Source organism: Neoarius graeffei, chromosome 15 (genome assembly GCF_027579695.1).
Source record: "Neoarius graeffei isolate fNeoGra1 chromosome 15, fNeoGra1.pri, whole genome shotgun sequence".
NCBI lineage: Eukaryota > Metazoa > Chordata > Actinopteri > Siluriformes > Ariidae > Neoarius > Neoarius graeffei.
The window spans coordinates 76371424-76395063 of record NC_083583.1 but is presented as its reverse complement, the minus strand read 5'-3'; the positions used below and the strand labels follow the sequence as shown (position 1 = coordinate 76395063).

The window sequence follows — 23640 nt, the reverse complement described above, 5'->3', positions numbered from 1 at the left end:
CATAGATCTTTTACTTGAGAAAATTAAGTAGTTTTCCTTTTAAAATGATCTGAAAATAAAGGTTCTGATCCAACTCAGGAAGAGAGAAAATGTGAAAAGTCTTCTAGCCAGTGCTTTCCCCAAATTCGAGCCAGGAAACCCATAATTTCAAGTAAAATAGGTTTCTAATCTGTAATTATGCACTTCTAATAGGTTTTATGGATACACTACATTTCCTTTCCTTGGGTAAAGGTGCATACACAGGATGAAAAATACAGGCCTCTTTACACATACAACCCCGATTCCAAAAAAGTTGGGACAAAGTACAAATTGTAAATAAAAACGGAATGCAATGATGTGGAAGTTTCAAAATTCCATATTTTATTCAGAATAGAACATAGATGACATATCAAATGTTTAAACTGAGAAAATGTATCATTTAAAGAGAAAAATTAGGTGATTTTAAATTTCATGACAACAACACATCTCAAAAAAGTTGGGACAAGGCCATGTTTCCCACTGTGAGACATCCCCTTTTCTCTTTACAACAGTCTGTAAACATCTGGGGACTGAGGAGACAAGTTGCTCAAGTTTAGGGATAGGAATGTTAACCCATTCTTGTCTAATGTAGGATTCTAGTTGCTCAACTGTCTTAGGTCTTTTTTGTCGTATCTTCCATTTTATGATGCGCCAAATGTTTTCTATGGGTGAAAGATCTGGACTGCAGGCTGGCCAGTTAAGTACCCAGACCCTTCTTCTACGCAGCCATGATGCTGTAATTGATGCAGTATGTGGTTTGGCATTGTCATGTTGGAAAATGCGAGGTCTTCCCTGAAAGAGACTGTAGGTATCATGCCGCCATCTTGTGTCAGAACTACAATTCCCAGTCCACTTCCGTGTGACCTACGTCACGCGTGGGCGGGATCATCTACGTCATCATACAAGGAAACATAAAACAATGGGACAACGCTTCCATCTTGGTCTCTCACGGCTGGCTTCCGATGGATCTGGACGTATAAAGAGGCGCGCTCTCCACCCCAAAAAGACGTCTTCTTTCTTGCAAGATCCATCACTCAGCGCGATTTTCCTTCTTACCCTTGGCAAAGGTAAACTCTAGAGTCGCGCGATCTTTAAACTCAACCTGAGTTACAACCGGTTTACGTGCATTAGAAGTGACGTCACGACTGCAGCCCAGGCAGTTAAAAGTTAAGAAGCGATTGAATCCTTTTTAACTCAAAAGCACTGTGCATCTGATTCTGATCAGAGACTTTTCCTCACGAACGCTGAGGTTCGGACCAAGAATCCTCTGCTTTCCACGGGAACCACCCAAGTGCTCCGCTGGACCCGAAAGTTTTCTACACCTCCATCCCGAGCAGCTCACGTGCTCCCACGGCGAGGCCTGAAACTACACCGGCGAATAGTTCTTCATATCTTGCTAAAGGCAGGATTAAGTAAGATTTTGGCATTTGGGCATAATTAGGATAGTCTTAGGAATTTGCTTTTATTTGAAATAGTGTGAATTTAAACCCAGGTTTATCTGTTACACTGTTAGACACGCAGCGTGTTGATTTATTTTGGTTCTATGTTCTCTCAATTGTTTAATAGATAGGCTGCGCATGCTTCTCTCTTTTATTCTTACTAACAATATAATTTCATTATTATACATCTTGATCTCATTAAGATTTCAGTGGATTCAGTATGGTTATGAGCTAGTGGGTTAGCTACAGCTTCCCTTTTGTCTGCTTAGCAACACAAAGCTAATCAAGGCCTACCATGTGCTCAGCAGGCCAGCAGGCCTGATAAACCACACCTCAGCTAGAAATCCACAAGTTAGCTTTTAGTTAGCTACGGCTAACACCCTTGTCTTTAGCAACACGTGCTCAGTAGGCCTCACCAGGCCTAACAAACACACTTTAGCTAGGCCATAGGGCCTTTAGCAAACTCACACTAGCAACACAAGGCTAAACACAGAGCTAATCCTTTGTTCTGTTTAGATAACATTCTTTTGTTTAGCTACCAACAAGCTAGGCCTCCACCACGTGTAGTTAGCTACACGAGGCTAAACACATGGTCAAGTCCTACACACACACACACACACACACACACACACACACACACACACACCTCACTGCTTGTGTATATATTGATTTATTTTATCTTTTTATCTTTGTATAATAAATTCATTTATTAAACAAGCTGTGTTTATTTGTGTGAACAATATGAAGTCCCCAGTCTCCCTCGAATTCAAAAGGGTGCATATACAAGTTATGTAATATGGTAAGTGATCGTAATAATTTGGAAATATACCATAATTTAGCTGTTTGGTAATTTATTATTAAGCACCAGGGTTAATGGTATGATTCCCTAAATGATTCATTGAACGATTCCCTAAATGATTCACTGAACGATTCACTAAACGATTCATTGAATGATTCACTAAACGATTCATTGAACGATTCACTTCAAATGAGTGATTCTATGGTATGATTCAATTCAAATGAGTCAAAGTAAACGATTCAATGGGATTGATTCATTTTAATTATTAACCTTCAAAATTTAATGAGACTGATTTAACGAGATTGATCACTTAATATCAATAATTAACTGATTGCACCCACAGAGACGTCGTCTGGATGGGAGCATATGTTGCTCTAGAACCTCGATATACCTTTCAGCATTGATGGTGTCTTTCCAGATGTGTAAGCTGCCCATGCCACACGCACTAATGCAACCCCATACCATCAGAGATGCAGGCTTCTGAACTGAGCACTGATAACAACTTGGGTCGTCCTTCTCCTCTTTAGTCCGAATGACACGGCGTCCCTGATTTCCATAAAGAACTTCAAATTTTGATTCGTCTGACCACAGAACAGTTTTCCACTTTGCCACCGTCCATTTTAAATGAGCCTTGGCCCAGAGAAGACATCTGCGCTTCTGGATCATGTTTAGATATGGCTTCTTCTTTGAACCATAGAGTTTTAGCTGGTAACGGCGGATGGCACGGTGAATTGTGTTCACAGATAATGTTCTCTGGAAATATTCCTGAGCCCATTTTGTGGTTTCCAATACAGAAGCATGCCTGTATGTGATGCAGTGCCGTCTAAGGGCCCGAAGATCACGGGCACCCAGTATGGTTTTCCGGTCTTGACCCTTACGCACAGAGATTCTTCCAGATTCTCTGAATCTTTTGATGATATTATGTACTGTAGATGATGATATGTTCAAACTCTTTGCAATTTTACACTGTTGAACTCCTTTCTGATATTGCTCCACTATTTGTCGGTGCAGAATTAGGGGAATTGGTGATCCTCTTCCCATCTTTACTTCTGAGAGCCGCTGCCACTCCAAGATGCTCTTTTTATACCCAGTCATGTTAATGACCTATTGCCAATTGACCTAATGAGTTGCAATTTGGTCCTCCAGCTGTTCCTTTTTTGTACCTTTAACTTTTCCAGCCTCTTATTGCCCCTGTCCCAACTTTTTTGAGATGTGTTGCTGTCATGAAATTTCAAATGAGCCAATATTTGGCATGCAATTTCAAAATGTCTCACTTTCGACATTTGATATGTTGTCTATGTTCTATTGTGAATACAATAACAGTTTTTGAGATTTGTAAATTATTGCATTCTGTTTTTATTTACAATTTGTACTTTGTCCCAACTTTTTTGGAATTGGGGTTGTACAATTCAAACACATATGGGGCATGGCACTACAAAATTAGTCCAGTGTCGCAAAAGATCATTTTGAAAATGTAGTGATGTAAAACAAGAGTTCGTTTGGCATCCTTTCATCTCGAGAGACAATGGTGTAGCACTAGTGGGATGATGTGCATTTCCTAGCGTGGCTATAGAGTCCCACTCTGGAATGGCAGTCCTTTGCACACTTGTCACACACAAAATAGGTTGGCACAGTGTTTTCCTTTCTCCAAACATAACATTTAAACCAAAAAGTTCTATTTTGGTCTCATCTGTCCACAAAACATTTTTCCAATAGCTTTCTGGTTTGTCCATGCAATGTTTAGCAAACTTCAGACGAGCAGCAGTGTTCTTTTTGGAGAGCAGTGGCTTTCTCCATGCAACCCTGCCATGCACACCATTGTTGTTCAGTGTTCTCCTGATGGTGGACTCATGAACATTAACATTAGCCAATGTGAGAGAAGCCTTCAGTTGCATTGAAGTAGGTCCTTTGTGACCTCGCCGACTATTACACGCCTTGCTCTTGGAGTGATCTTTGTTGGTCGACCACTCCTGGGGAGGGTAACAATGGTCTTGAATTTCCTCCATTTGTACACAGTCTGTCTGACTGTGGATTGGTGGAGTCCACACTCTTTTGAGATGGTTTTGTAACCTTTTCCAGCCTGATGAGCATCAACAATGCTTTTTCTGAAGTTCCCAGAAATCTCCTTTGTTCGTGCCATTATACACTTCCACAAACATGTGTTGTGAAGGTCAGACTTTGATAGATCCCTGTTCTTTAAATACAACCCCGATTCCAAAAAAGTTGGGACAAAGTACACATTGTAAATAAAAATGCAATGCAATGATGTGGAAGTTTCAAAATTCCATATTTTATTCAGAACAGAACATAGATGACATATCACATGTTTAAACTGAGAAAATGTATCATTTAAAGAGAAAAATTAGGTGATTTTATATTTCATGACAACAACACATCTCAAAAAAGTTGGGACAAGGCCATGTTTACCACTGTGAGACATCCCCTTTTCTCTTTACAACAGTCTGTAAATGTCTGGGGACTGAGGAGACAAGTTGCTCAAGCTTAGGGATAGGAATGTTAACCCATTCTTGTCTAATGTAGGATTCTAGTTGCTCAACTGTCTTAGGTCTTTTTTGTCGTATCTTCTGTTTTATGATGCGCCAAATGTTTTCTATGGGTGAAAGATCTGGACTGCAGGCTGGCCAGTTCAGTACCCAGACCCTTCTTCTACGCAGCCATGATGCTGTAATTGATGCAGTATGTGGTTTGGCATTGTCATGTTGGAAAATGCAAGGACTTCCCTGAAAGAGACGTCGTCTGGATGGGAGCATATGTTGCTCTAGAACCTGGATATAGACCCTTTTCAGTCACGTGACCTTCGTAAACGCGACCGCCATTTTGGACATGTAATGGACTTCGGCTCGAATCAGTTTGAATGCGAGGAAGGCGACAAACGAAAAACATAAAAGAAAAAGGAGCGAGATGCAGAAAACACCTTCACTGTCCAGCGACGTAGGGCATTTACAGGGCGAGCAGAGGGAGAGATATTTGCAAAAATTGAGGTTAGCAGGCTTAGAGAACGACGTTTACCTGCTTCCACCAGGATTGTTCACTGACGTACGGAAGTACACGAAGCCCTCGTCTTTACCTGACTTCGGCCCACATGATCTGTATACCCTATGTTGTTAAAAACCCATCGCCATACACATACACGCCAACGTCCGAGGTTCCGGAGCGCGCTCCGGCTTGCTCCAGGAGTGCTCCGGCCGAGGTTATGGAGCGTGCTGCTTAATTTGAGGGCAACCTCGGCCGGAGCACTCCGGGAGCAAGCCGGCGCGCGCTGCTTAATTTGAGGGAGAGCAAGCCGGAGCGCGCTCCGGAACCTCGGACGTTGGCTCCGGCAGCTATTTATACTGGATCCGGTGTAAATAGCTGCCGGATCATAATTACAGTAAACTAGTAAATACAGTAAAGGAAAAACTTGAGACTGAAAGGTTTTAACAGTCATCCAAATGACTGAACGTAAACATTGCTACAGTAACATACCAGCTACTTGTTGACATTAGCTAGTCAACAATAGCTACTACAGAAGAACAAAGAGGTTACAATGGGTTATTTTAGCCTATTTGGTTACACACTCGCTGCCACAGAATGTTAACAGCAATGTAATGCCTTTTCTGGCTAATTTTATTCGTCTTACCTCCAACAAAGTGGTCACTACACAAGCGTTGGTATGCCGAGGGCTGCCAATCTGTTAATGGCCGCTATCCATCTTCTCCGTTAGGATCCGATAAAATGATAAACCTTGCCTTGTTTGTTGATGGTTACTACATCCAGGTGCACAACAATATAGTGGCATGATGGAAGTCTTGCTGAAAGTAAAAACTTTCTTTGCTGCCGTTCCTCAATGTTGGCTGTGGTAAACTACTGGTAGTACATGTCCAAAATGGCGGCCGCGTTTGTCGTGACGTCACGTGAAAAGGGTCCATACCTTTCAGCATTGATGGTGTCTTTCCAGATGTGTAAGCTGCCCATGCCACACGCACTAATGCAACCCCATACCTGAATTGTGTTCACAAATAATGTTCTCTGGAAATATTCCGGAGCCCATTTTGTGATTTCCAATACAGAAGCATGCCTGTATGTGATGCAGTGCCGTCTAAGGGCCCGAAGATCACGGGCACCCAGTATGGTTTTCCGGCCTTGACCCTTACGCACAGAGATTCTTCCAGATTCTCTGAATCTTTTGATGATATTATGCACTGTAGATGATGATATGTTCAAACTCTTTGCAATTTTACACTGTCGAACTCCTTTCTGATATTGCTCCACTATTTGTCAGTGCAGAATTAGGGGGATTGGTGATCCTCTTCCCATCTTTACTTCTGAGAGCTGCTGCCACTCCAAGATGCTCTTTTTATACCCAGTCATGTTAATGACCTATTGCCAATTGACCTAATGAGTTGCAACTTGGTCATCCAGCTGTTCCTTTTTTTGTACTTTTAACTTTTCCAGCCTCTTATTGCCCCTGTCCCAACTTTTTTGAGATGTGTTGCTGTCATGAAATTTCAAATGAGCCAATATTTGGCATGAAATTTAAAAGTGTCTCACTTTCGACATTTGATATGTTGTCTATGTTCTATTGTGAATACAATATCAGTTTTTGAGATTTGTAAATTATTGCATTCAATTTTTATTTACAATTTGTACTTTGTCCCAACTTTTTGGGAATTGGGGTTGTAAAACAGGGTGCCCACTCACACCTGATTGTCATCCCATTGATTGAAAACACCTGACTCTAATTTCACCTTCAAATTAACTGCTAATCCTCGAGGGTCACATACTTTTGACACTCACAGATATATAATATTGGATCATTTTCCTCAATAAATAAATGACCAAGTATAATATTTTTGTCTCATTTGTTTAACTGTGCTCTCTTTATGTACTTTTAGGACTTGTGTGAAAATCTGATGATGTTTTAGGTCATATTTATGCAGAAATATAGAAAATTCTAAAGGGTTCACAAACTTTTAAGCACCACTGTAGCGTCAATGTCACTATCACTGGTGATAGAGGCCTCTATTTTTTCTCTGAAGGACTCTGCAAACACCTGAGATCTAACAGGGTCATTTGCACAGTAGGTGCTGATGCTTGGGAGGCCTTTGGTTTTGGCGTGATGGATCTTCTTTGGCATCAGCCTCACTTTGTTGCCAACAAGGGAGTGGTCTGTGTTGTTGTCGGCACTGTGGTAACTTTGAGTGTGGAGGACACTACTCAGGTCTGCAAGCCTGGTGATGACTAGGTCTAGTTGGTTCCCATGGTGAGACCAGGGGTTTCTCCAGGAGACTTTGTGGAGTTCCTTGCACTTGAAGTATGTGTTGGTGACATACAGACCATGATGGCGACACAGTTCTAGCAGCCTCTGTCCATTTTCATTCAACCTCTGATGCCATGGTTTCCTAGGCAGGAGGGCCAGGCTTTGAAATCAGCTCCAACTCTAGCATTGAAGTCTCCCAAAAGGTACAGACCTTCATTGCTGGGAACCTGTATATTACCTCATCCAGTGCCTCATAGAACTGATCTTTCACTTCTGGAGTGGAGCAAAGGGTTGGCACATAGACACTAAGAATGTTGATGATGCTAAATGATGTTGACATTCAGAGGGTGAGGATTCTCTCTGTCCCACCTCTTAGTGTTTTAATCGCTCCAATGACTGAGTTCTTCACAGCAAAGCCAACACCATACTGCCTTAGATCGTCCTGTGACAGACCCTGCCAAAAGAAGGTGTAGTCGGACTCTCTGATGGAGCTGCTATCAGCCAGGCAGGTCTTCTGTAGACAAGTGATGGCAATATTCAGTCTAGCCAGCTCCTTCTTGATAACTGCTGTCTTGGGTGCATCGTTGATATGGTGAAGATCGTCATTGAGTCCAGGGCACATGGTCCGGATGTTCCAGCTTGCTAACCGAAGAGCTGGAGTCTTCATATTCTTTTTGTTACTTCTGCCAGGTGCAGGATGTGCAGCTTCTTGTCAAGACCGGGATGACTTTTTAAGTCCCACACACCCAGTGGGGCAGGCAAGCCATGGCAGGACAGCACCTAACTGGCTGGGGGCTGCCCAGCTTGAGGCGGATGGTAGCTGTCCAGTGAGATGCAATGATCTCTCCTACCATCAGAAGTGACCCCAGGTGCTCCTTCCTATGCCAGCTGGATGGAGCTTTTCACTAGTAACCACCACTTCCCGTGTTGTGTTGATGTCTTACGACAACGCTGGAGTGACCTCTCCAGGGCACTATGAGCCTGGGCTGGGTATCTGGAGACCTTGAGCAGCCCAAACATCAGGATCCCCCTCTCAGCATAGCTGGTAGAATCCAGAGGAATGGTTAGACCAATACGGTTTGGTGCCAGCGCAGCTGCAGGAGTTGCCAGAAGGTGATGCTGTGCATCATCCTACCACCTATGGGGCTCCACTCCATATTTGTCCTCAGGTTTTACTCCTGAAGCCTTTCCCGTGACCAGGTATGCCGCAAGACAGCAGAGGTTTGAAATCGGAGTTTACCTTCTCCTAGGTGAACTGCCTTCCTGGGCTGATGAGTTCTACCTACCCAAAAAAACGAGACTACATCCAAAAAAATAGACCTATATATATCGTTTTTCTAATTTTGCTGTAAATACTTTCCTTAATCTAGGTGTCTGTCACCAAGATATTATATTGTAAAACAACTTATATGACTTTGTAGGCCAAAGAAATTTGTGCTATGTCTTCATTTCAATTTACACATTGCAAAGTTTACAGCTGATTTTCTCCAAACTTGATTTTCTATTAAGATGATGAGACTGTCAACATTTTCACTAATTACTCTGGATTGACTGCACCAAATTTAACAAATGACCAACAACCTATAAAAGAACTATAACCCTTATTTTAATGATAATTAACTGTAGATTTAGAATATCCAATCAAACAACTTTTAGTCTTTGACCACCTGGACTCATTTTGTGGTGACACACCCCACATGGAAAAAACAGTAGTAATGAAAAATTGCTGAGACTAATTAAGTACCATAGCAACAGGTTAATGAGAACAGGAAATATTGACCATATAAGGAAAGGGGTAGGGGCCAAGCAAATGGAGCACAGAGTATAAAGGATCAAGGGGCTTACAATTTGGCCATATATGACAGAATATATAGAAGGGAATTGGTACAATGTAGGCTTTGATAAGAGCAGAATGCATGCAGTAATAACAGAAACACCATGGCACTGGCAAAGAACACTGCAAAAAAAATTACATCTTAGCAAGTGAAAATATATTGAACTGACTAATTTATCTAGCATTTCCTATTATATGATTACAATATACCAAATATAAGATTATTAGACCTATTTCGAGATTTTTTTTTTTTTTGCTAATTTCAGCTTCAAATTTCAATTATTCTATCAGCAGATAATTTTGCTTCTTTACAGAAATAAATACTTAAAATTAGCAAAATTATCTGCCAGCAGAAGACTATTACGTGTGCAGTTAGTAAACATGTCTAGATATATTATAGGTTTAATAATATGTGGTTATCTTTGATTTATTGTAATCTTATAATAAGAAATATTAAATAAATGGAACTATATTCAAGATATTTTCACTTGATAAGATGCTATTTTTTCACAGTGAATGAACAGAAGTCACTATAACCCATCAGAGCAAGCCTGTCTGTGTACGTTACTAAAGCTGAATTAGATTTTAACTACACTTTATTATAATTATATATACTATATATTTTCATTGTGTCCATTTTAAATAAAATTTGATGTTATTTCATTATGTTTATGTGAGATGAACGAACTTGATCATTCAAGACCAAACATTCAGTTAATTATCAAAGTGCTGAACTTAAACCTAACAAAGCTGAATGAATGTAATATATTTTCTCTCTGTCATGCCTTGTTTGTTTATTATTAATCAGATTTAGGTTGTCCTTATGTAATTTGGTTAAGTAAAACATTCATTTCTTTGGTAACTTCCACCTAACCAATAATAACTTAGTATTATGTATACCGTACATTAATAGAGTGTCTGATTGGATCAGTATTAAATACTTAAGTACATCAAGATCAGAATTCCTTTATTTGTCAAATGTAAAATACACAAGAATTTAACTAGACAAAGGAGATGGTTATATTTTATATAGGTCAGCTCATACAATGGTCATTTTGTATTATGTTTCTTTTGCCTCTAATCAACAGAACTGAGTCCAGCTCATAACGAACGAGTCTGCAGCACATGGGGCAATTTCAACTTCAAAACCTATGATGGAGACTTTTTCCAGCTCCTGTCTACATGTAACTACATCCTGACGTCACAGTGTTCAAACAGCTATGAGGACTTCAATATTCAGCTGAGGCGGCAGGTCGTCAGTGGCGAGCCCCTGATCAGCAAAATCACCATGAAGCTGGAAGGCACAGTGGTGGAACTTTCCAAAAGCTCCATCAGTGTGGATGGAAACAAGTGAGTGACCTTTAGCCCTGAAAGAAATAGACTGGGTGCTTTAAAAGGAATTTGACGATTGTATTGTTATGAAATCCAAGCAGATGGGATAAAATCCTGGGATAAAACATTGCTAAATAGTGAATTTTTGTTTCCCATAGCGTCACTCTGCCTTTCAGCCATTCTGGTGTCCTCATTGAGAAAAAACCCACTTACATCAAAGTCGTCGCTAAGCTGGGACTCGTGGCCATGTGGAATGGAAAGGATGCTTTCATGGTGAATCCATATTAAATATACAGTTCCTCAAAATTTAAAAGGGCTTATTAAGTTTGTTTCCCTTTTAATTTAGGTGAATGTACAGGTAACAGGTAAGACAAGCCTGATAACTTGTATGCCTATATTAATACATAATACCTCATATAGTACAGTATAGTATAGTAGTGCAAGCAGTAACAATTAAAAAAGCAAATGATGTTAATAGCTCACACACAGGAACCTCATATTAGTTGATCAAATAGGTAATGATCTTTAGTGTCAATTGTGAATCAGACGTGGATCTTTATCAAGTCTTAATTCTTTTAACTGAGTAATAGCTGTATTTGCTGACAAGAGGCAGCACAAAGCACTGACCCGTTCAAGGATGCCTTCAAATATTATCACATCCACCACAGTTTTATTCATTTTGCCTTAATTTCTGTTAGCATTTGATAAAAACAGGATCTGATTATTTGTTTGGGATTAAATATTGCCTCACCTCTATTTATAAATTAATGCTTAATTAAATCTGATTTCAATTAATGAAATTAATATTATAACAATTTGAGACCTATTTGGGGGGGAAGCCTGGCCATAAAAAGAGTTTGTGTAACTACATGCAGGAGACCGGAAAATGGTTTTCTCCCTGATTTTGACCTTAAACCGGAAAAGAAAAGCACACTTTCATAATAGTCTACATCAGCCTATATAACAATATTACCTTCAGTAAAAACAAACAATTGCAAAAGACAAACCATTCTTCTTCTCATTGTAATTGTATTAACAGTTGATGTTCATTTTATTTCAAGTTTTATTTGAGTTCCAAAAAAATATATATTTTTTTATTTGCAAGCCTTGGACACAAGCATTGCTATCTCATCACCATTGAAATAATTTTTCCTCCAAATTACCCCTTTCCTCAGATCTTGGATAACCATAGTCCACTGAATTATTTTGTTTTATTGGCTCACTACCAAAGCACCTTCATAATTTAGGGCATGTTTCATGTTAGTTAGATGCATATGTATATATCTAGAAGTTCTCTACCAACCTGTTCCTCACGTTAAAACTAACAATATTGCACCAATCCTGGGGGACAATCAGGAGTTGGTCCATTGCACGTAATTTACTTATCTGGGTAGCATAATTAGCAGCAATGGGAGATTGGATGAGGAGCTCAGTCGAAGAGTGTTGAAAGCAAGTTCGGCATTCAGAAGACTTCGAGACAGGCTATAGAATAATTACCATGTATCAATATATGTCAAGTGTCAAGTATATCGGGCTGTTGTGCTCAACACATTGCTGTATGGCTCAGAATACTGGACACTATATCGTAACCAAGTCAAGAAATGATCTGCCTTCATGATGCAACACCTCCGAATGATTATGAAGCTCTCTTGGAGGGACAAAATTACAAATGAGGAGGTCCTAGACAGAGCCGGCCTTCCCACTATGGAAAAAAAAAACCCTCATTCACAGAATCCTCCAATGGCTTGGTCATGTCCACCGCATGGACCAAGAGCGTCTGCCCAGACAACTCCTCTACTCCCAGCTCTTACTGGGAAGCCAAGGCAAGGGTAGACCAATACTATGGTATAAAGATGCTGTAAAACAGAACCTCAAGCATCTACAAATAAATCTTGACTCCTGGTCCTACTAAGCGGCTGACCGTTCATCATGGAGACATTGTACTTCAGACTTCTTCCACACAGATTAGGCAGTCTTCATTGGTCACCAATGGACAGCATTATTTAGATGTATAGGAGGGTAAATTAGGGTGTGTTGTATACATATGACATGTCAATAAGAGATGAGTGAGCAGAGGCTTGCATCCAAGCAGCTGAAGCTGCTTCATCATTGCATGTTTAGTTGTCATTCCAATGTTTCATGAATCAGATTCATATTTATTTATACAATATTTCAGGTGACCAAATCTGTCCATATTTCTATGTAATTTCCATGAAGGAGGTTCATTTTATGCTGCATTTTATATATGCAGGACATTTCATTCATGATCTTTTTTTCCAAAAATCATAACTCTTTTTTTCTGCTTGGTTCAATTTGGTCTACAGGTGGAATTGGACAACAAGTATAAAAATCAGACTTGTGGACTGTGTGGTGACTTTAATGGAGTCCAGCTTTACAATGAGTTCATCAAAAATGGTTTGTTTTTATGGCTTTATAATGGATCACTATGTTTTTACGTCTTTGGATGATAAGAAGCATCTATTTGTTTGTTTCTTTGTTTATTACAGAATGTGCATACATTATTTGACATTTAGCACACAAACCTATATTCCCCTATGCAACACTATGGGCACTTATCTCATCTCATTATCTCTAGCCGCTTTATCCTGTTCTACAGGGTCGCAGGCAAGCTGGAGCCTATCCCAGCTGACTACGGGCGAAAGGCGGGGTACACCCTGGACAAGTCACCAGGTCATCACAGGGCTGACACATAGACACAGACAACCATTCACACTCACATTCACACCTACGCTCAATTTAGAGTCACCAGTTAACCTAACCTGCATGTCTTTGGACTGTGGGGGAAACCGGAGCACCCGGAGGAAACCCACGCGGACACGGGGAGAACATGCAAACTCCGCACAGAAAGGCCCTCGTCGGCCACGGGGCTCGAACCCGGACCTTCTTGCTGTGAGACAACAGCGCTAACCACTACACCACCGTGCCGCCATGGGCACTTATATAACATCTAAAACATTATGAATACTTTCTGTAGGAACTTCAGTGCTAATAATCATCAATGATCAAATATTACAATGTACAAATACTGCCTGGACTATAACCATGAGCAGAATCAGGTTTACTGCCAAAAACTTATATGAAATTTGTCTTGGCATTTACTCACAACAGCACAAGCAAAAATGAAGAGGAGTATGATGTTAAATTATGCATGTATAACATATTAGGCAAGGAAAGAAACATGATGGAGCATGAAACATAATTACTAGTTGATTAATGATAAATTTTGGATGGAAGATTTCAAAGTTTTGCAGTCATTGATTTACAGTCAAATAACTGTGTTGTGTTTTTCCTCCATAAATAAAAGGGGCTGAGATTTCTCCATCAGACTACAGCCAGTTTGCAAAGATGGACGATCCAACTGAGAGCTGCAGTGAATCACCTCCTCCAACAGATGACACCTGCATGAAACTGGTTAGACCTGTAATAATAATAATAATAATAATAATAATAATAATAATATTATTGCCTGTAGCCCTGTGATGACCTGACGGCTTATCCAGGGTGTACCCCGCCTTTCGCCCGTAGTCAGCTGGGATAGGCTCCAGCTTGCCTGCGACCCTGTAGAAGGATAAAGCGGCTAGAGATAATGAGATGAGATGAGATAATATTATTATTATTATTATTATTATTGCCTGTAGCCCTGTGATGACCTGACGGCTTATCCAGGGTGTACCCTGCCTTTCGCCCGTAGTCATCTGGGATAGGCTCCAGCTTGCCTGCGACCCTGTAGAACAGGATAAAGCGGCTAGAGATAATGAGATGAGATTATTGCCTGTCTAATTATGAGCACATATTTTGTTTCCTCCACAGACGTCAGTGTGTGAGCAATTGCTCTCAGGTCCAGCTTTCAGTGACTGTAAAAACCTCGTCTCTCTCAACTACTTTGTCAAAGCCTGTGAGTTGGACATGTGCCAGTGCAACAGCAACTCCACCAACCTCTGCCTGTGTAGCACCATCTCTGAGTATTCCCGCCAGTGCGTGCACGCTGGAGGAAAGCCGAGCCAGTGGAGGACAGAGCAGTTTTGCCGTACGTCAAAACAATTAAATTAAACAATTGTGCTACATGCAGAATACCCCCAAATAATATATTGCTCGAGAATTTAAAGTGGAACCGAGGGGACACAATTTTAAAGTTAATGATAATGATTTATCATGTCATTTTTATGCTTTTGTTTTACAGCCAAAACATGCCCTTATCCAAACATGGTGTATCAGGAGTGTGGGAACCCGTGCATTAATACCTGCTCGAATCCTGACCGAGAACAAGTGTGTGAGCAACACTGCATCGATGGCTGTTTCTGCCCTCCAGGTCTCAAATTATGTCAGCTTCTCAATTTCAACTAGAATGAAAATTTTCCACATAAACTAACAAACAAATGTGCTGCAGGTTTGGTCCTGGATGATTTGACAGACCGAGGATGCATTGCTCAGGATCAGTGCTCCTGCGTTTACAACGGCAAAATCTATCACGCTGGTCAGAATTTCACCAGCAACTGTAAACAATGGTGAGGAAAACTCAGAGTCTTTGACTGTGGAATCTTATGAAATCGTGTGTTTTTACATGAAACATGAATCCTATTTCTTTTCTCGAGTGGTGCAAGTGTTTGCACGATTATCAGGATATCATGAGTTAACATCTCGATGATTCCAAGGAAGCAAACTTGGTCATGTTGTCTGGGTTGAAAGAGTGGCATAGTGTTAGGAAGCTAGATACCCACCTAAGCCCCCTAACCTAAATGTGTGCGATAACGTGATAGTCAGCGTGTACGATACTAAGTGGATTGTCCAAAAGGGGCACAGACTTACCGGTACCTGCGCCAGGCCGCCAGCCCAAACATTGCCTCACGTGGACGGAGAGTTCGCGCTTGGAGTCACTCCTCTCCAACTCCCCTCCACGTTCATTTGGGGAAAAACCCTGAAAAATAAAATAAACAAAAGAAAACGTGCAGTCCAAAAATAATACGAAATTCCAGAGGCAGGGCGTTAATCCACAATTCATGCAAAGACAACAGGTAGCTGCTTCAGTAGCCTCTCACCGAGAGGCCTACCCAGTCCAAACAAAATCCTTCTCTCTTAACACCTGTTCACAGGCTTATCTAGGCCTAGCCAGCCAAAACCCGCAGTCACGACAAGCCAGTGCCCCCTAGTGGATAGGATGTATTCATGAAAGTGTAGTGTCTAAAGTGCAACTACTACTAACATCCTAACATCCCTCCCCCCTTAAACAAAAAAAAACATTTTTTTTTCTTTTCATCTTTTATATATTTTCTCTTTTTTCTTCTTTCTTCACACACATCTTAAAAATCAGCATTATGCTGACAACCTAGGCCTAATAGCCCAACCCTTGTAACCAAAACTGCAACTCTGCTTTACCCTTCAGGTCTCATCCATTGGTTGCAATTGCAATAGTGCATCAGCAACTACATTATTTCTGCCAGCAATATGCTTGACCACCAAGTTATACGGTTGGAGCACCAGGCCCCACCTGAACACCCTCTGATTTGAAGTCCTGAACTTGGCCAAGAAAGTGAGAGGGTTGTGGTCAGTGAAAACCTCAACGTCACCATTGGACCCAGACAAATAGATTTCAAAATGTTGGACAGCTAACACCAGAGCCAGTGCTTCTTTCTCAATGGTAGAATATGTTTTTTGGTGCCTACTTAACTTCTTTGAATAATAAGCTACCGGCTTATCCAGGCCTGCTGCGTCTGCCTGTATCAGCACTGCCCCTATGCCAACATCACATGCATCCACTGCTAGCTTGAATGGTTTACCGAAATCTGGGGCTATCAACACGGGTTCACAAGAGAGGATGGCCTTAATCTGATTAAACGCCCTGTCACACCCACTGTTCCAAAGAAACTTCACCCCTTTCCTCAGGAGATTGGTCAGAGGTTCAGCCACTGTCGCAAAATTGGGAACGAAACGCCTATAAAAGCCACACATTCCCAAAACCTGCATGACCTCACGTCGTGTCTTAGGTACGGGCAGATCTAGGATGACCTGAATCTTAGCCTGCCTTGGCAGAACCTTCCCCCGTCCCACCAAATGGCCCAGATAGGTCGCCTGACCCTTCCCAATCTCACATTTCACAAGGTTGGCTACCAGCCCTGCCTGTTGTAAGTGTCGCAATAGCTGTCGTAAATGCTTCAGATGTTTGGCCCATGTATTGCTATGTACCACCGCATCATCTATGTACACAACTACATTACTCAGGCCAGCTGTCACCTTACCCATCAACCTTTGGAAGGTTGCGGGCACGTTCTTCATCCCAAAAGGGAGGACATTACAGACATACAACCCATCAGGCGTGGCAAAGGCAGAGATCTCTTTTGCTCGGGCAGACAATGGGACCTGCCAGTATCCCTTAAGTAAATCTAGTTTAGATACAAACTGTGCTTGGCCTATACGGTCAATGCAATCCTCAAGTCGAGGGATTGGAAAGGCATCAGTTCTTGTCACCTGATTCACTTTCCGATAGTCTATACACAGTCGCCATGACTTATCCGGTTTTGGCACTAACACCACTGGCGAACTCCAATCGCTCTGCCCTGGTTCCACTGCCCCAATCTCTTCCATATAAGCCAGTTCTTCCTTAACATGAGACAGTTTCAAAGGAGACAACCTATAAGGATGTTGCTTTATTGGGTCTGCCTCACTGACCTCAACATCATGCACAGCCAATGTGGTAAGACCAGGATGATCCCTAAAAACTGCACCAAATTCACTAAACAGTTTACACACATCTGCCCTCTGCTCAGAAGACAAATGACCAAGATTTTCTTCTAACTCACTCAATGCCGCCACATTACAGAGGTGAGCAGTCACAGGCTCCACACCTGCCATATCATCCTCCCCCTCCCCCTCAAGACTAGAGACACGTTATCATAACCGGAGCTGCCCGGCCATGATACGGCTTCAAGAGGTTAACATGACAGAGCCTCGTCTTCCTCCTACCCTCAGGAGTGTTACTCACATAGTTGTGATCTCCTACCTTCTTTGCAACCCTGTATGGCCCAGCAAATGCTGCACTCAAGCTGCCTCGCATTGGCTTCAATACCAAGACCATATCTCCCACTGAAAAAGATCGAGCCGCTGCTTTCTTGTCATATTGACGCTTCATCTGATCACGAGCAACCTCTAAATTGTCCCGTGATGCCTCACACGCAGCCACTAAGCGCTCCTTGAAATGAGAAACATACTGCAATAAACTGCCCTCCTCCTGGCTGTTTAGAAACTGTTCCTTCACCATCTTCAAGGGACCCCGGACCTCATGGCCATAGACCAATTCAAAGGGAGTAAACCCTGTTGAGTCATTTACAGAATCTCGAATGGCAAAGAGTAAAAATGGCATTGCACAATCCCAATCACTGGGGAACTGAACACAGTAAGCACGCATCATAGATTTTAAGGTCTGATGATGTCGTTCAATAGCACCCTGTGACTGAGGGTGGTAGACAGAAGACAACACCTGTTTTATCCCCAACTCAACCATTGCTTGCTGAAAAACACCAGATGTAAAATTGGTGCCACGATCTGACTAAACCTCTCTGGGCAACCCAAAGTGAGAAAAGAACTGAAGTAAAGCGTCCACTGCAGGCCGAGTTTTAATATCACGCAGAGGCACTGCCTCTGGAAAGCGAGTGGTCACATCCATAATGGTAAACAAATACTCATGGCCCTTCTTGGTCTTAGGTAATGGACCTACACAATCAATTAGGACACGAGAAAAAGGTTCAGTTACAATAGGTGGAAGACTCAAAGGCGCCAACGGAATTTTCTGGTTCGGTTTCCCAGAAACCTGACATGCATGACATGAGCGAACAAAATTAACCACATCTTTATGCAAGCATGGCCAATAAAAATGCCTCATTACTTTAGCTTGCGTTTTCCGAATTCCTAGGTGTCCAGCCATTGCTGCTTCATGAGCTAAACGCAACACTTCCTGCCGAAAACAGGGGGGAAGCACCACCTGCTCTACCACTGCCCAGTCCTCAGTGGCTGGTCGCTCTGGTGGCCTCCATTTGCGCATCAAGACATCATTTTGGAGATAAAATCCCTCAGCAATCATTTGGCTTTCCTCAAACTCAGCTGCAGATTCTCTAAGCTTTACAAGTTCACAATCCTGTTTCTGTGCATCAATAAGGGCAGCGGGACTGAATTCACCACTACAGGGCACCATTCCCAATGCTTCCAAAGATGGCATGGTTGACTTAACAGTGCGCCCACCAGAGGCCATGTCAGAGGATGTTTGCTTTGACATAGAGCGAGTAACCACACAAGCCGGAAAAGCTGCAGGAAACTGTGCCTCTAATGCCTCCAATTCAGGACTCACACAAGGAATGGTACTAACCACAGGTGATATGTGCACCTGATTTCCTGCCAGGTCATTACCCAATAAAAGGCTAACACCCTTAATAGGCAGCGATGACATCACCCCAATAGGAACATAGCCATTAACCACATTAGACTTCAAACACACATTGTAGAGTGGAACAGACCCATACTCCCCACCTACACCTTCAACCAGCACAGATCTCTTCAAAGAACAACTCTCTGGGAACTCTAACACCCCAGCTAACAGCAATGACTGAGCTGCCCCAGTGTCTCTCAAAATGGTAACAGTGACTTCAGGCCCACCTTCAGAAACTGACACAGAACCCTCAGAGACAAAACCCTTAAAAAGTGGGTCAGTTGTAGTTGGCGTCACTATGCTACTCCCACCCTGTTGCAACCCCTGCGTTGCACCAGGCAGGACAAATGCCACTTCTCTGACATCATCCTTCCCGTTACCAGACCATCCCTTCTTTTGCAGAACGGGACAACATGATTTAATATGTCCAAGTTTTTTGCAATAATGACACCTAATGTCATCAGAGGGCCTCCTAACAGTACTTACAGTAGATCGGCCAGCAATGGGCTGCCCAGCACTAGGCAGACCTCTAGCAGGTGCCTGGAAATCAAGTCTGCTGCGACTATCACTTCTCTTTTCCTCACCCTCATGACGTGAAGAAACAACCTGCCTTGTTTGGCCACACACTTCGATGTATCAACACATAGTTATCTGACAATTCAGCAGCTTTAGCTGCAGACTGCACCAGCTGCTCATTAAGGTGTACTTCAAGCTGGCGAGGAACACTGGACTTAAACTGTTCGAGAAGCATCAATTGTCTAAGCTCCTGAAAGGTGTAAACTTCACTAGCTCTGAGCCACTTATCAAAAAGCAACTCCTGTTGCCTAAACAAATCTCCGTAACTTTAAAGTCTCCGCCCAGACTTTAATTTCTCAGTTCGAAATTGCTGACGATATGCTTCTGGAACAAGCTCAAACGCTCTGAGTACAGACTTCTTCACAGCCTCATAATCTGTATCATACTCAGAACTGAGCGCGGCATAGGCATCCTGGGCCTTCCCAGTGAACTCCCTACGTACCAACGTCACCCATTCTTCTCTAGGCCACTGCCGTTCTCGCGCAATGTGCTCAAATGTATCAAAATATACATCCACTTGATCTGCAGAGAATTTCGGCATTAAAGCAAAACATTTACTCAGATCAAATCTAGCCTCGTGTGTACACTGACGCTGATTATCTTGCTGTCTGACTTTAACCCGTTCAAGCTCAAGTTGCGCTAACTCCTTAGCCTCCTCTCTGTTCTTTTTAAACAGTTCCATTTCCTTAACTTTCATTTCCAACTCCTTTTCACTAAGCCGTTCTTTTCTGGCGGATTCAGCCTCCACATCAGCGACACCCAAACATAACAACAACGCATTTATGATTTCATTTTTCTTAGCGTCATGAGAAACCTCTACTTCACAGAACTCAACCAACTTAAAAAGATTTGGCTTTGTAAGCCGAACTAAACGCACACGAGGTACCTCCTCTCCCATGAATTCCTCTGCATTAAAGTCAGACATCTTCGCAAATAACAAATCCAGTCAAACTGCGCCAACAAAACAACCAGACGCGATAATCGCGTTACAAAATGTTCCAAACAAATCAGGTGCTACACACCAGCAAACACTGCACAAAAGTTACCCAGCCTTGCTCACCGCCACAAAGTGCCAGCCTACCCACTGCAGCTTCCAAAACGCAACGGATTCGTTTCCACAAACGCTACCTTACTTTTCACGTTACGCTACACAAAACGAATGCAGCTAATGTTACAACACCACACAAAAGCTACCGAGTTCAACATCAACTAACCACAACACATTCAGCTCCCAGACAAGCCCCCACACTGTTAGGAAGCTAGATACCCACCTAAGCCCCCTAACCTAAATGTGTGCGATAACGTGATAGTCAGCGTGTACGATACTAAGTGGATTGTCCAAAAGGGGCACAGACTTACCGGTACCTGCGCCAGGCCGCCAGCCCAAACATTGCCTCACGTGGACGGAGAGTTCGCGCTCGGAGTCACTCCTCTCCAACTCCCCTCCACATTCATTTGGGGAAAAACCCTGAAAAATAAAATAAACAAAAGAAAACGTGCAGTCCAAAAATAATACGAAATTCCAGAGGCAGGGCGTTAATCCACAATTCATGCAAAAATGACAGGTAGCTGCTTCAGTAGCCTCTCACCGAGAGGCCTACCCAGTCCAAACAAAATCCTTCTCTCTTAACACCTGTTCACAGGCTTATCTAGGCCTAGCCAGCCGAAACCCGCAGTCACGACAAGCCAGTGCCCCCTAGTGGATAGGATGTATTCATGAAAGTGTAGTGTCTAAAGTGCAACTACTACTAACATCCTAACACATAGTCTCTATCGATGAGTGACAATTACGCCAATTATGAGGCTCTGTATGTGAAAGAGGGCAGATAGAACTTTCCTCCAAGTGTGTTACACTGCCCTAGGGCAAAGCATGAACAGCAGTTCAAAAAGATGTGTTTGGCTGGCTTCACGTGTCTTGGAGGAAGCAAAACATGTGTTAGCCTTCATCCTTCCTATTTCTAAAAAAAATCCTAATTCTACTATGAGTTCAAAATAATAAATAACAGTGGAATAAGACCCCCAGTTATACTGATAAAATTGAGGATTTGAGAGGATTTGAAAATCACTGTTACTATTGCATATCTAGAAAATCTACATATGACCTTGAGTAATGGAACAGCATAAGTGTTTCCACATTTTGCTTGTTTCACACATTTTGATCATTTTACCTCATATTTTCTCTGTGTTTAGCACATGTACCGCTAACCAGTGGAGCTGCATAGAGAAAGATTGCCCTGGTACATGCTCTGTAGAGGGTGGATCTCACATCACCACATTTGATGGAACAACTTACAACTTCCATGGTGACTGTACATACATTCTGGCTGAGGTCAGTATGACAGCAAGATATTTATTATTTTAGATTATTTATTCCTTCCTAACTCTCAGGAAAGACTTTTGCTTTAAAGGGCTGATGACACGTTTTTGACATCTTTGGCGATGTTTTATAACATAAAAAGTAATTCCCGATGATCCATATATTAATTCACGAAGGCACCTATTTTACAAGTTATGATAAAAACACGGCTATTTGGGCAAATTTGACGGGGCTGCAGCACCCAGGAGACGAATGAGGAGGAGGGGCTATATGACGTCAGCGAAAGAATCCTCCTCCTAACTTACCAGTTTGTTGTTGATGCGGCAGGTGTTCAGTTTATCATTATTAGTATTATTATTATACATTATATATATATATATATATATATATATATATATATATATATATATATATATATAGTTATTATGCCTTCGCGTTGTGTTGCCGGCTTTTGCTCCAAAACCCACAAGGATTGGGGCAAGTTTATTCAAGTTTCCCAGAGATCCCGAGCTGCATGCGAAGTGGGTGAAGCAAGTCAGGCGCACTCGTGACAAGTGGGAGCCCTCACCAACATCCGTCCTGTGCTCTGAACACTTCGATTTGGATTGTTTTGACACCCTTCCCAGCTTAAAAGAATCTTTTCGGTGTTCAGCACAAACGTGTGTTGCTACCATCAGCAGTGCCTACAGTATTCCGGAGGGGGTCTACTAGTAGCTATGCCGGATCCAGCAGTCACCTGGGACAAGGCGACTCCTCCAAAGACAGTCCTCCTGTCAGAACATGTGTTGAGAAACGACATAAGATAGAGGTACGTAGAGCTATAGAGTGCTCCGACATGATGCTAAAAATAGTAACCATGTGGTCTGCGCGGCCATCTTGGAAGCCACTCGCTCCAGAGTGCTCATAGAGTACACATCATAGAGTACACATTCATGATAATCATAAATGTAATCATAAAGTCGGCGTGATATCAGTCATGTATTTGCTTGTGAAAGCTTGCAGCTTTCATGTAACTGCCGCCTAGCAACGCGAGGCAAAGGGTAAAGAGGGTAGGCTATCATAGATTCTATTCAGAAGAGATCAACACATGATTGCTTAAAAAATTAGGTATTTTAACAATTTGCATCCGTTTTGTGATTATCGTGACACTTGTGTGTTATATAGAACTGTATGTCTTATTATGTTAGCCGTTTGCATGCTCCATTAGGAACTATGTATTCAGTGTAGCATACGGCTTACATGATATAAGCAGTGTTTACACATGCAAGACAACAATACACAATATTAAAATATTGATTCCGTAACATTTTGAACAAATATGGGTTGACCTACCAATCCTTGTTATCCAACCTTGTGGTGTTCGTCAATGCTGGGCTGTCTGCCTGTCCGCTGTCCATCTCGGGGTTGGAGTCGCTCTCAGATTGGTGCACAGTAACAGGTTCAAACCTGTACAGTTGGATGCACCTGTGTTCGTCATCACTTGATTCTTCCGATCTATCCCACTCACAACACAATTCTAGACTCCCAGAAGAGGAAGAGCTAGCACTAGAGAGTTCACCGGCATTTTCATGCTCCATTTCCATTGAGTAGAACCAGAGTAGAACAGCCAGTGAACCGCAGCGTGTTCTTCC

At 42.1% G+C, this 23640-nt stretch overlaps 1 protein-coding gene across 1 annotated transcript in view; it reads left to right on the top strand.

The window, feature by feature from the left end:
- Positions 1–8491: 8491 nt before the first annotated feature.
- Positions 8492–23640, top strand: part of LOC132899073 (mucin-5AC-like) — a gene marked incomplete at its 3' end in the record, with an annotated part of 33154 nt that continues 18005 nt past the window's right edge. The window contains exons 1-9 of the mRNA XM_060940711.1: positions 8492–8579; positions 10439–10700; positions 10841–10955; positions 13007–13097; positions 14008–14114; positions 14514–14730; positions 14884–15012; positions 15091–15208; positions 21883–22021. Coding sequence (XP_060796694.1) covers positions 8492–8579; positions 10439–10700; positions 10841–10955; positions 13007–13097; positions 14008–14114; positions 14514–14730; positions 14884–15012; positions 15091–15208; positions 21883–22021 — 1266 coding nt within the window. The remainder of the gene's footprint in view (positions 8580–10438; positions 10701–10840; positions 10956–13006; positions 13098–14007; positions 14115–14513; positions 14731–14883; positions 15013–15090; positions 15209–21882; positions 22022–23640) is intronic.